At 39.8% G+C, this 12,479-nt stretch overlaps 1 protein-coding gene across 1 annotated transcript in view; it reads left to right on the top strand.

Annotated features, from left to right (window-relative positions):
- Positions 1-227: 227 nt before the first annotated feature.
- The window catches only part of ahr1b (aryl hydrocarbon receptor 1b), a 24,260-nt gene continuing 12,008 nt past the window's right edge, over positions 228-12,479 (top strand). Inside the window, exons 1-2 of the mRNA XM_035520881.1 lie at positions 228-285; positions 1,663-1,850. Of these exons, the coding sequence (XP_035376774.1) occupies positions 245-285; positions 1,663-1,850 (229 nt within the window). The 5' untranslated portion in view covers positions 228-244. The remainder of the gene's footprint in view (positions 286-1,662; positions 1,851-12,479) is intronic.

Here is a 12,479-nt window from a genome sequence, read left to right as displayed (position 1 = left end):
TGCGATTGGCTAAAGCAGTGCGTTCGCGAGCGCTCGAGGACTTTCCGCTTTTCATTCGTCCGAGACGCTTGTCTGCCGCGCGAGCCCCCCCCCCGCGTGAACCCTGCCGGGGTTTGGGGTCGCTCGGGGGCGCGCAGCTGGCCGTTGCAGAAGAGCGGAACGCGTTTCTTTCCCTGCTTGCTTCTTTCTTTTTCTTTGTCCGCTGCTCCCACCATCGGACCCCAGGACTGGGCTACTGTCCAAAATGTACGCGGGACGGAAACGAAGAAAGCCTACGCAGAGAACGTAAGTAGCGCACGTTTATTCATCCTCCTTAGCCGACCGAGCCCAGGTAGGTCAACTCGGCTCATCCGTGACCTCTAACTCATGGGAAACGACTTTGGGTCGATACAGCACCACCTTTCGGTTCTGATTATTGTGCCGAATACGCTTTAAGGGGACAAAGCTCCATTGAAGTGCATAGCTGGGAAAACTGGCCTATCTGTCACATATAAGAATGCCCAGTTAAGCACTGGGGTCTAGTTAAGATCATACAGCTTAATTTAATATGATAATATAATCAATATAATTTAACACCTTATATTCTACCTCCTTAAAAATCTTCTGAAGATTCTTCAGATAGGAGTTAAAATTGACCTCAGCTGACCCCGCTATTATACTATACTATTCATTCGATTAAATTCATGCCAGTTTCGAGCGTGGAGGGTGTAACACCTGCAGACGGAGCAAGACTGAAAGTATGGAGTAATTTCTGCATTTCTATTTGCCGCCCCTAGTCATAAAAACTATAGGCTATTAACAGGGAAAAAAGGCAACATTAACAACAACTACAATAATAAACTACATAGTTATTAATGTTGACAAGAATAATGTTTAGGTTTAGGTTTATTAATGTTTAATGATCATCATCATCATCATCTTCTTCTTCTTGTTATTATTATTGGTATTAATTATTGTTATTATTATTGTTATTATTATTGTTGTTGTTATTATCATTATTATTGTTATTCTTATTCTCATTATTATTATTCTCATTATTATTATTATTATTATTAGCATCATCATTATTATTATTATTGTTATATTATTATTATTATTGTTATTATTATTATTGTTATTATTATTATTATTATTATTATTATTACTACTACTACTACTGCTACTACTATTGGTAAACCTTCATGGCACCTGCACTTGCAATTTCCTGTTGGATCAATAAAGTTTTATTGTATCAATATTTTTGAAAATATATCTAATAAACTTATTTGTAGTTATTTTTTATAATAATTGTATAAATATTTATTATATATCAGAGAAAGAGTATTTGTAATTACAATATATATATATTGTGTTTTCAACAAAAGTGTTTTATAATATGTGTATATGAAAACATTGTGTCTTACATTTTTCATAACTCCTGGATAAAGTGCACATATTTAGTTACAATTATATAATGTGTATAATATATAGTTATATAAATGTATTCTCATATTTTTATATAACAGTAATGTGGTATGTAGATGTTATGTTTTAAATGTATATTTGATATATATTTAATTATTGTGAATCCTGAGTATGGTGATCGTATTTAATCTGTTTTACAAAATAAGCGTATAATTACATACAAGCTCTCTCGCTGTGTGTGTGTGGGTGTGTGTGTAGGGTGAATCCGCTTCCAGCTGAAGGTGTGAAGTCGAACCCATCGAAGCGGCACCGGGACCGGCTGAACGGGGAGCTGGAGCGTCTGGCGGGTCTCCTGCCCTTCCCCAGCGCCGTCACGGCCAGCCTGGACAAGCTGTCCATCCTGCGCCTCTGTGTCTCCTACCTCCGCGCCAAGAGCTTCTTCTCTGGTGAGAGTGCAGAGACGCGTGTGTGTATATGTGTGTGTGCGCGTGTGTGTTTATATTTTCCTTGTATCAAAATGTATTGCTTTTTTAAGGAGTTATACTTATCATTTTTACATGTTTTTACAATCGTCCATACTATATATATATATATATATATATATATATATATATATATATATATATATATATATATATATATATATATATATATATATATATATACTTTATTTGTTGTGGGTTTTTTTGAAAGCTTGCTCTTTACATGATCACATTTGAGGTGTTGCAGTGAGTTGGGGAAGAAATAGTAGCTAAAAGCCAGCTAAAATTCCTCTGAAGTGTTTCTGTTATTAGTGACCATGCGTCTCTTCGCTCACAGTGTAGCATCAGTGAAGTGTGTATCTGGTTCAATCACTTCCTTCATTTACTTACCCTTTCACATTCACTTCCTGTGACCTGTGACCATGACCACAGCCCTTTAAGGCTTGAGCCGGCAGGTTCGCTTGCTCCTCATTCAAAATATTATTACAACAGTATCACTGCTACTATGATGATCAAGCGATAAAAAAGTAATATAATATATCTATAACATATTAATATATCTATTGGTATTCACACACACACACACACACACACACACACACACACACACACACACAGAAGAAGAATCTGACCCTCTCTCCTGCCTGTGTAAAACTGTGCCACTGTCTTCCATGATATAAATTCTTAAAACAGGTTTGCATTTAGATTATTTATGACTGAACATCAGTATGGGTCAGCACTGTAGCACACTGACACAGGACACCCATTCTCTCAGCCCTAAAGCACACACACACGCACACACGCACACACACACACACACACACTGTTGTGGCTCCCATCGTGTTGTTTTAATGCTCCAGTGTACTCCAGACCAACTCATGACCACTCCCCCTTCGTTAAATGTTCAAATAAGCCCCCGCCAGCTGAGGCAGAGAGACATTTTTATGCCTCGTTAATTATTCAGCACACGCGGTGCGAGCACGTCAGTATGTGTGTATGCGCACGTGCGTGTGAAAGCATCTGTGTATCTGTTGTAATTGTCTTCACATTGTCGAAAAACAAAGTAGGCAAATGAGAAACTGTGTGTGTGTGATTTATTCTAGACTTTCTCATTCTCATTTTTAGTTAAGTTTTTCATAATTATAAAAATGATTCATTAATTAATTAGATGAATCAAATATTTACAGCAGTCAGAGGGAAGTTGCTTTTTAATGGAAATTAGTTTATTATTATGTCTAGAAGATTAGCTTTATCTATAAAATATTTTTGGGTAAATTTTGTGTTCTATTGATATAATCACAATATAGAAATATGTGGCAATAATGCCTTAAAGGACCTTGGAAGAACCTTTAAAGGCTTCTGATGTGTTACTGCCCTCAGTAGTACCCAAAGGCTGTGTGGGGTGAAGTTATGTGTGTTATGTGTGTTATATCTTAAACTATTATGCTGATAAAATAGGACTGAAGAATGGGGGGTCTTTGCTATGAGTTTAATGATTATGTGTTTGGGATCCTCTTCCCAGTGTTCTGTGTGTGGGATCCTCTTCCCAGTGTTCTGTGTGTGCTATACACTTCAAACCAAATCAAAATGTATTGTTGGTATTGTTAATAATAATTTTTTTTTTTTTAAATTCTTCTCCTTCAAGTGCCAGTATAAGAGCGATACAAACGACATAGCAAAAAAATCACTCATCTTGTTTCTATAACAATTCTAATCATTATTAAAGACAAATAATAATAATAATAATAATAATAATAGGTCTACATACATGCATACTATAATAATTATTCTTGTTCACTGTGAAGAGAATAAAATGGATATTTACATAATTATATGACAATTTCAATTATTGTAATTATATAATTTTCTATTGACTCACAAAATAATTGTTTTTCCTAATAATTAAATGAGTTGTATTTAGTAATCAGGAGATATGCTGTCGTGAGATATTGGACATTATTTTCCTGCTTGAAGTCAAATTCAAAGTCAAATTTATTTATACAGTGCTTTTTACAGATGTTGGTCACAAAGCAGTTTTACAAATGTTCAAGTCCGAGCCCCCAGTGTACAAGCCAAGAGGGACAGTAGCAAAGAAAAACTCTCTAGAGTACGAGGAAGAAACTTTGAGAGGAACCAAGACTCAAAGCAGGGGAGGGGGGCATCCTCCTGTTCCCAGTTCTGTGTGTGGTATACTGGTCCCAGTGCTCTGTGTTTGGTATACTCTTCTCATATGTCTTTTTTTTGGGGGGGGGGTGGGGGTAGAAACTTAATAACAACACATTTTTATGTATTTAATTTAGAATTCGAATTCAAGTCAGAACAGAATAACAAAATGAGCTGAAACAGATTTGAAAGGAGGCTGTACCATGTTTTTTTGAAGGAGGTTTTGATGTTCTTTTGTGAGATGTTCATGTCAGGTACTTCGAGTTGATTGGACAGATCAGTCCGAGCCACAATCAAACAGTTCACCAGCTTATACTACACACACACACACACACACACACACACACACACACACACACACACACACACACACACACACACACACACACACACAAACAGAGAGAAACTGCAGCATTGGTGCGAACATGTCCTCTTCTTCCAGTGCTGAATGGTTTATGAACAGTTTGTGAGTGCTTTTAGAGTGGTTTATGAATGGTTAATGCCACAAGTGTTAAAATGCTCCATCTTAGATGAGTATGTAGCTGGAGTCTTCTTAACTTTGATCGTTAACTGCTCTCTCATTAACTTATAGCCTGTTGTTTACTATTCACAATAAGGCCTAGTCCATACTAACATGGATCAACTGGAAAACACGTCTGATTTCATACACTTCACCCATTCATCCACACTAAAACATATTTTTAAATCTGGCTCCAAAGTGGCAAATTCTGAAAACACAGAATTGCACAGACTCTATGCTGTAGTGTGGATAAGGGAAAATGTTGCCTTTCGAGACCACTGTCGTAAGGTTCTCACGTGACCACCACAGTTCCTGAAAGGCAAAGCCCGTGGGTATGCTGTTTTCTGCAGGTATGTTCATTTCATGCTTAGCTGCTCGACTGCCTGTCAGGTAAATATGTGCATGTACCCTTAGTGTGTGTATCTGTGGCACAGACCTTAACAATAAGTGAAAAGGAGGTTTCACCTCCACTTGCTGTGAAGATGTACGCACACACTCACATGCACATGCATGTGTAGTGTGTACACATGCACACACACACATGCACACACACACACACACACACACACACATACACACACACACACACACACACACACACACACACACACACACACACAAATAATACGTAACAGGTGCATAATCCCATGGGATTTGTCGATTTGCACGTCTTGCGAATCATGTTCATTTCTTCTGGCATTTTCCGGATGTTTCAGCTATGGCTGTGCTTCTTCAAACACACATTTATGCTCGGAGCTCTAAAACAGCCCTCACCGGCACCTGTCGACAGAGCGTGAGCGTAGTCTCCGTGTGGCGCCCCCTACTGACCGAGTTCAAACGCATCCGAGCCTGATTTCGAGATGTTGATGCGTGACACAGCGGTAGAGAGAGAGCATGCGCAAGGGTCAGAGACGGTAAGGGAGAATGAGTGTGTGCGCGCCGCATTTTCACGCCGTCCAGATCACACAGTAGCTCCTGCCCTCTCTCCTCCTGAGGCTAGAAAAACATCAGTTAATTCTCTTACTGATACCATGATGAGCCTTTGAAGGGGACTATAAAAGGGGAGATAGACCAAGCAGAACCAATGCAGTGAACTCCTGAACTCCTGAACTCCTGAGCTAAGGAGGCCTGGGAACATTGCAGGCTTATTTTGTCTCTCTTATAATTTGTTTTCTCACTGGGTTCAACCTGAGCACCACGTGCAGGTAACGCTGTGTTGAGAGTTACACTATGTTAAGGGTGTGTACTGTAACAGCATCTTCAGGTGAACGTGATAGTGTTAACGCCACGTGTGCTACCACTGATGAAGCCAGACCTAGTAGTATTGTGTTCAGTCTGTGTTCATAATATTCTGCTAAGATGTGTTCAGTTTGAGGACACCGTGTCAAAGGTTTGTTGCAGTAATATTGTGTTACATGTGTGTTGTCTTGCCAGCATGTTAGCACTTCACTCTCATCTGAATGCACCTATTTTATGAGTTTAGATTTCTACAAAGACGAGAAAGAACATATGCTCTACTCATGAAATACCGTACAAGGCTGGCACAGGTGCTCTCTCACTCTCTCTCACTCTCTCTCTCTCTCTCCATCTCTCTAATCAGCATTTACAAGACGTGCAAATCGACATATCCCATGGGATTATGCATCTGTTACATGTTATTTGTGTGTATGTGTGTGTGTGTGTGTGTGTGTGCTAACCATCTCTCAGAAATTATCTCAAAGTGTAAGCTTAGCTAAAGCTCCGACACCAGCCCAACCTGGAGAGGTGCAGACGGAAGGCACTAGAAAGAAGTGAAGCAGAGACATTTCGCAACTATATACTTCGACTTTTCCCTTCACGTTTTGCCCCGCCCACTTCTCTGCACCTAAACTCCACCCACCCCTCTGCCCATGAACCCCACCCACCTCTCCACACATTAACCGCGCCCACATCTTTGCAAATTAGCCCCACCCACCCCTCTGCACAGGGCGCTCATTTCATTGTACTCCTCTACTCATGGATCAGTTCGGCTGGGTCTCACTGATTTGGTTCTGTAATGGTTTGAGGTTTCACATAAGTACACAGACTACAGCATGACCTTCTACTGAATAAGAGATTGAATGTGTGACTAAAGAAAAGGTCAATATTGTTCTTTCAGGAGCCTTTACAAGAAGCAGATTCTCCTAGTCATTATAATATAGGCCCAGTCTGGATTTTTGAAGACAAAGGCATTTCATTTCATGGAATTGGTTTGTGTCATGTGGTAGTGGGCCAGAATACAAAGCAGGGGTGTCTGTGAATTCAAGCCGCCCATATATTTTTTGAGGACTTTTGTTGAAGCTCCGTGAAACTCCTGATTGGAGTTGTGTGCCCTAGTGTAAGACTCTTACCCACCATGCTGCTCTGTGCAGATTCATGCAGATGTTAAATCTGAGCTCACGTTTTTGGTTAACGAATGCACCTCCGCATGTGTAACTGAAAACATCCTGACACTTATAAACAGGTAATAGTTAATAAAGTATTGGTTGAAAAGGCCTTGGTTAGGTTCTGTTAGCATAAATGGCTGCCGTATAATAACTTTTCTTCTTTGCCTTAGTACAGTTCAATTATTTGTGTTTTTCTAATTTTATTACCTGTTATGATCCATGGCTGCAGACTAAACCCAGATGTCGCCGAACAATTTTTAAAACAACGCCACAAACTGGGCTAGCTGACCACACACATCATTGTTGCTGCTTTCTTAGAGGTCTTAGGAGGCTTCATGTGCTTCAGAAGATGAAGTGGCCAGCGTTGCATTTTCGGAACCAGCCCATCTTACGCGCCCTCCGCTTTGCGTGAAGTGAAGTGGAGACAGTTGTCAGTTCTCCTGAAGGAGAATTCTGGGAATCAGGGCGGCGCTGACGGAGAAGGGTAAAGATTCTGCCCTTTCTCGCCTCCGCCCGTAAAGCTCAGGAAGAAATAACCAGTCGGTGGCCTGTAGAAACTCCATCTGTGGAAACCACCTGTTTCTGAACACTGGTGGCATCAAAAAAAAAAGCTCACAGTTCAAAAACGTCCTTCTGAGGGTTCTGAAAGGATCTGTACCACCTGTACAGGATGGAGGTGGTGGTCCTGTGCTCCACGCTCCACGCTCATGTGCGTGGAGAAAGGTGCTGGAAACACCAAGATCTACTCCCAGGGAGCACTCATAATGATATTGATAAAATATGGAATATTATATAGATAAGAGCATATGCTGTAAAAGAGGTTGTGTGTAGTCAAGAAATTACAGCGTGGAGTCACATCTAAATCTTGTTTTCCCTGTTCTCTGTTTACAAGCTCAAACACCATGGTGTCAGCGAGAGATATTTATGTCTTCTACACCGTGATACTGGAAGACAATGTGTTCATTCAGAGGGCTGTGGTATTTTAAACAACTATGGGAGTTTATTATGCGAACTTGGGAGTTTGACATTCTGTGTGTGACTATTCTCTTTGTCTCCATCTCTCTCACTTTTGGTACATCTGATTTAATTCAGTTCAGATTAAGATAGGTTTGTTGGTATGACTGTTCTATTATTGTTGTATTATTTATTTGCATCTCCTGTGTGGAATGCTGTGTTTAGAGCTTTGTTTGAATGGAGTGCTAAATGCTAAAATGGAGTGCTAAATGCTTAGCATTGTATTTGAACATATTGCACTGCTAAACACTCATTGCTGTGTTTGAATGGAGTGCACTGCTAAACACTTATTGCGGTGTTTGAATGGAGTGCACTCACAGTTTTGTTTGGAACAGAAAAAGAAAAGGCCAGAGAGACAGAGAGCCTTTTTTCAAAACATATGTTTTAAAAATAAATGCCATTTTGATAGCTGTGATGCTGTTGTTCTGCATGGTGAGTGTAGTGTGATTATGTTACCCAAATTGCCCAATGCATTTATGTTACTGGAGTTGAACATTCTGTTTATGTTGTCAAAGTTGTGCAAGGTGTTTATGTTATAATAATTGCACAGTGTGTTTATGTTGTCACAGTTAAACATCATGTTTATGTTGTCATAGTTGTACAGTGTGTTTATGATGTCACAGTTGAACATTGTGTTTATGTTTTCATAGTTGTACAGTGTGTTTATGATGTCAGAGTTGAACATTCTATTTATGTTGTCATAGTTGTTCAGTGTGTTTATGATGTCACAGTTGAACATTGTGTTTATGTTGTCATAGTTGTACAGTGTGTTTACCATACCAAAGTTTCATCTGTCCTTTTGGTCACATCTGTTTGGTTCCACATCCAAACAGCTCTGTTAATACACTGGAAAACAAGCTAGAACACACAACCTTAGTGAAAAGGAGACTGTGGTCAGTGACTCATAAAATTCAGGGGTCATGTGAACAGACTGCTAGCAGAAATGAAGACAGCTGTGAATGTGTGTGTGTGTGTGTTTATGTGTATACATCTAATTGCTTGTAAAAGACTTTGCACATTGAAGAAATTAAAGATTTTGGCCTTATCTGTGCACAAGTGTTTATGTGCAACTGGACTCAAATGTTTGCATGTGTAAAGAGGACGGTAACCTTTTCCTGAATGCTGCTTGGAGTCTATGATCAGGTGAAAAGGGCCTTTAGGATAGCCAGTATGGGGGGCTTGAGACCCAGTTAGCATCTTGTGCGGAGAGGTGGGCAGGAAACCATTGGGTGAGCTTTGCGGCAGTGGGTGCGTTAGAGCATATTAAGGAACGAGCAGATTATTAAGGAAAAGACAGAGAGAGAAAGAGTGAGGTGAAAAAAAAGAGACAGGCAAAGCATTAAAAAATGTTACCGTACTTTCAATAATACACCAAACACATGCCAGTAACAGATTACAAAATGAATAAGAATAGTAAGATTACAAAATGAAGGGAAATATAAACTGCAGGCTGATATCAATTTAACAACAATTTCATCAAATCTTTTAAACCTAGTTATATTTCTGCCTGATAAGACAGAAGGAGAGAGCATGAGATGGAAAGCAAGTGTAATGTGAGTGTATGTGTGCGTGTCAGGGGGTGTAACAAGTGTATTCACTGGTCTTGAAGTCATGAGAGTTGGGATTATTTTGATCGCTTGTTGGCTGCGTCTATGCTCCAAGCATTGCACCATATGAACCACATAACCCCATAAGCAAGGCTCCTCAGTATCCCTGGCTATCAGAATCTCCCTTAGCTCTGGCTCCGCTCACAGGCGGCACTCCCTACCTCCCTGTAGGAATGTGTTCCTGTGATGTCATCTGGTTTAATATTTAATGTTGAACACATCTTTCGTCTTTTTCCTCTCACTCCTCCTTGGTCTCTTCCTTTCTCTCTCTCTCTCTCTCTCTCTCTCTCTCTCTCTCTCTCTCTCTCTCTCGCTCTCTCTCTCGCTCGCTCTGCTTCTTGTATGCTCATTGCTTCTGTCATCTTGGCCTTATTCATACACACAGACAGGAAGAAGAAAACAAAGAGGGATGAGAGATATATAAAGAGGTAGAGAGAGAGAGAGAGAGAGAGAGGCCTTATAGGAGCTTAAAAGACTTTAAGGTGAGCTCTGACCTTTTTGTGATATATATAAGTCTCTCTCATTTGGCTTTTAATATTTGCTCGGTTGATAATTAATTCGAACACTTTGACAGTCAGGCAGTTACTTTAATTCTCATACTTTCCAATCTCAGTTTGCCTCAGTGAGGTATGCATCCGGTGTCTCTGAGCTGTTTTTTTTAATAATATTTTTGCCATTAAACGGACACCCAGTCATTATCTTGTTACCAAAAGCATGTGAGCATATTCTCCATCACCCCCCCCCCCACCAAATCCCCAGTGATGCCCTGCGATAAACACACTCATTCTTGGCTTCGGTGATTTCCAGCTGGACGGGCCTTCAGAAGTGATGTTTACACGACTGATGGCTGATTCTCAGAGCTTTGCTATGCTGCCCCCAGCTCCTCCCAAGACCGCAACGCCTTTGATCTCAGCGAGATCAGTGGGTGGGGACCGTCTACAGGACTGGCTGTAAAGAGCACAGAAATGCCTGTAACCCCGCCCTTGTAGGTGGGAGTGGCCACATGTGAAGGAGCTCACTGTAAGACATCTTAAAATGAAAAATGTTGATGACATTTTGTTTTGTTTTGGTTTGTTTTTTTTAATCTCATTTCCCATTTAGTGTTTATTTAGTATACAGCACTGCCAAATGAGAGTCACTGTGGAATTTACACATTTACTTTTACAGTTATCATTTAAGGGGTCACCATTATTTCTCTCTCTCTCACACACACTAGCAAGTCTCCTGGACATCTGGACCTTACCCTTTGGCTCTCTTACCTGTTCATTATATCATGTCATAACATGGCATCTGGGTCAGGAACCGTGCTAGGTGTCACAAACATAGGCTGTAGCTCGGAGGTCCCCGAGAAGGTTGAGTTTATGGTCATTAACGTATCATATGTAGAAATGACAACAGAATCCTGCTCAGTTCTGTTTGTTTTTAATGCAATTTGCTTAACCCAGAATCTTGTGAGATGTATTTTCTGGTTAGTGTGCTAAAATCCACCAGTGCAATGCTCGCTTTGAACCCATTTTGACTTGAAACAGCACATGTGCTACCACCTCCTTGGACCAGTCCTTATCGCTAAAACGCAAGCGCCGCATGGGGTTTACCTCGCTACCCAGTGTCCAGTGTCAACCAGAGCAGGATGGGCCGCCCCTTTGAGTCTTGGTTCCTCTCAAGGTTTCTTCCTCGTGCTCTAGGGTGTTTTTCCTTGCCACTGGCTTGCTCACTGGGGGCTTGGACATGAACATTTTTAAAGCTGCTTTGTGACCAACATCTGTAAAAAGCACTGTATAAATAAATTTGACTTTGAATTTGACTTCAAGCAGGAACATAATGTCCAATATCTCACGACAGCATATCTCCCGATTATTAAATACAACTCATTTAATTATTAGGAAAAACAATTATTTTGTGAGTCAATAGAAAATTATATAATTACAATAATTTAAATTGTCATATAATTATGTAAATATTCATTTTATTCTCTTCACAGTGAACAAGAATAATTATTATAGTATGCATGTATGTAGACCTATTATTAATATTTATTATTATTTGTCTTTAATAATTAGTTATAGAAACAAGATGAGTATGTCTGTATTTACGCATATGTGATTTTTTTGCTATGTCGTTTGTATCGCTCTTCTACTGGCACTCGAATGAGAAGAATTTTTTTTTAAAAATCATTATTATTAACAATACCAACAATAATTCAACATATTATTATTATCATTATAATTGTTCACATGCGATGAGAACAAAGTTGATATTTTAATAACTGTGATGTTACTATTTAAATATCTACCTTTCCGTGCGGAATGAACGGCAATGTCAGTTATTGTTAGTCACAATAGAATTGTTTTTCATACGAATAAAATGATGAATAAAATGGTTGTGTTTAGTTAACAATTAGGAGATATATTTTAGTGAGGTGATAGTCCGGTTAAAATGAGTTGCCGTGTTGCGTTTACGGTAAGAGTGGTCGATGGAGACAGTGCTTTACCCCAAGATGGGTGCCAAAGTACCGCTGCACTAGCGGACTTTAAATGTCACCTTAATTTCTGTCCGCTAAATAATCCAATGCCGAAACATGTGTGCGCGTCCTACGAAGTTACTAAAACGAATTACACTAATTTAGTGTTTGTTATGAGAGAAAGCGTGATCGGAGCATAGCTGCTGATTGAATAAGTCAAAGTCAAATTGATTTATACAGCGCTTTCTACAACGGCTGTTGTCACAAAGCAGCTTTACAAATGTCCAAGTCCAAGCCCCCAGTGAACAAGCCAAGGAAAAACTCTCTAGAGAGAGAGGGAGGGAGGGAGGGAGGGAGGAAGAGAGAGGGAGCAGACAGACACTGGCACTTTTTGGCACTATTGACACCTTTTGACTTGTGAAA

Source organism: Electrophorus electricus, chromosome 21 (genome assembly GCF_013358815.1).
Source record: "Electrophorus electricus isolate fEleEle1 chromosome 21, fEleEle1.pri, whole genome shotgun sequence".
In the NCBI taxonomy this organism is placed as follows: Eukaryota; Metazoa; Chordata; class Actinopteri; order Gymnotiformes; family Gymnotidae; genus Electrophorus; species Electrophorus electricus.
This window is presented reverse-complemented; position numbering and strand designations above follow the sequence as displayed.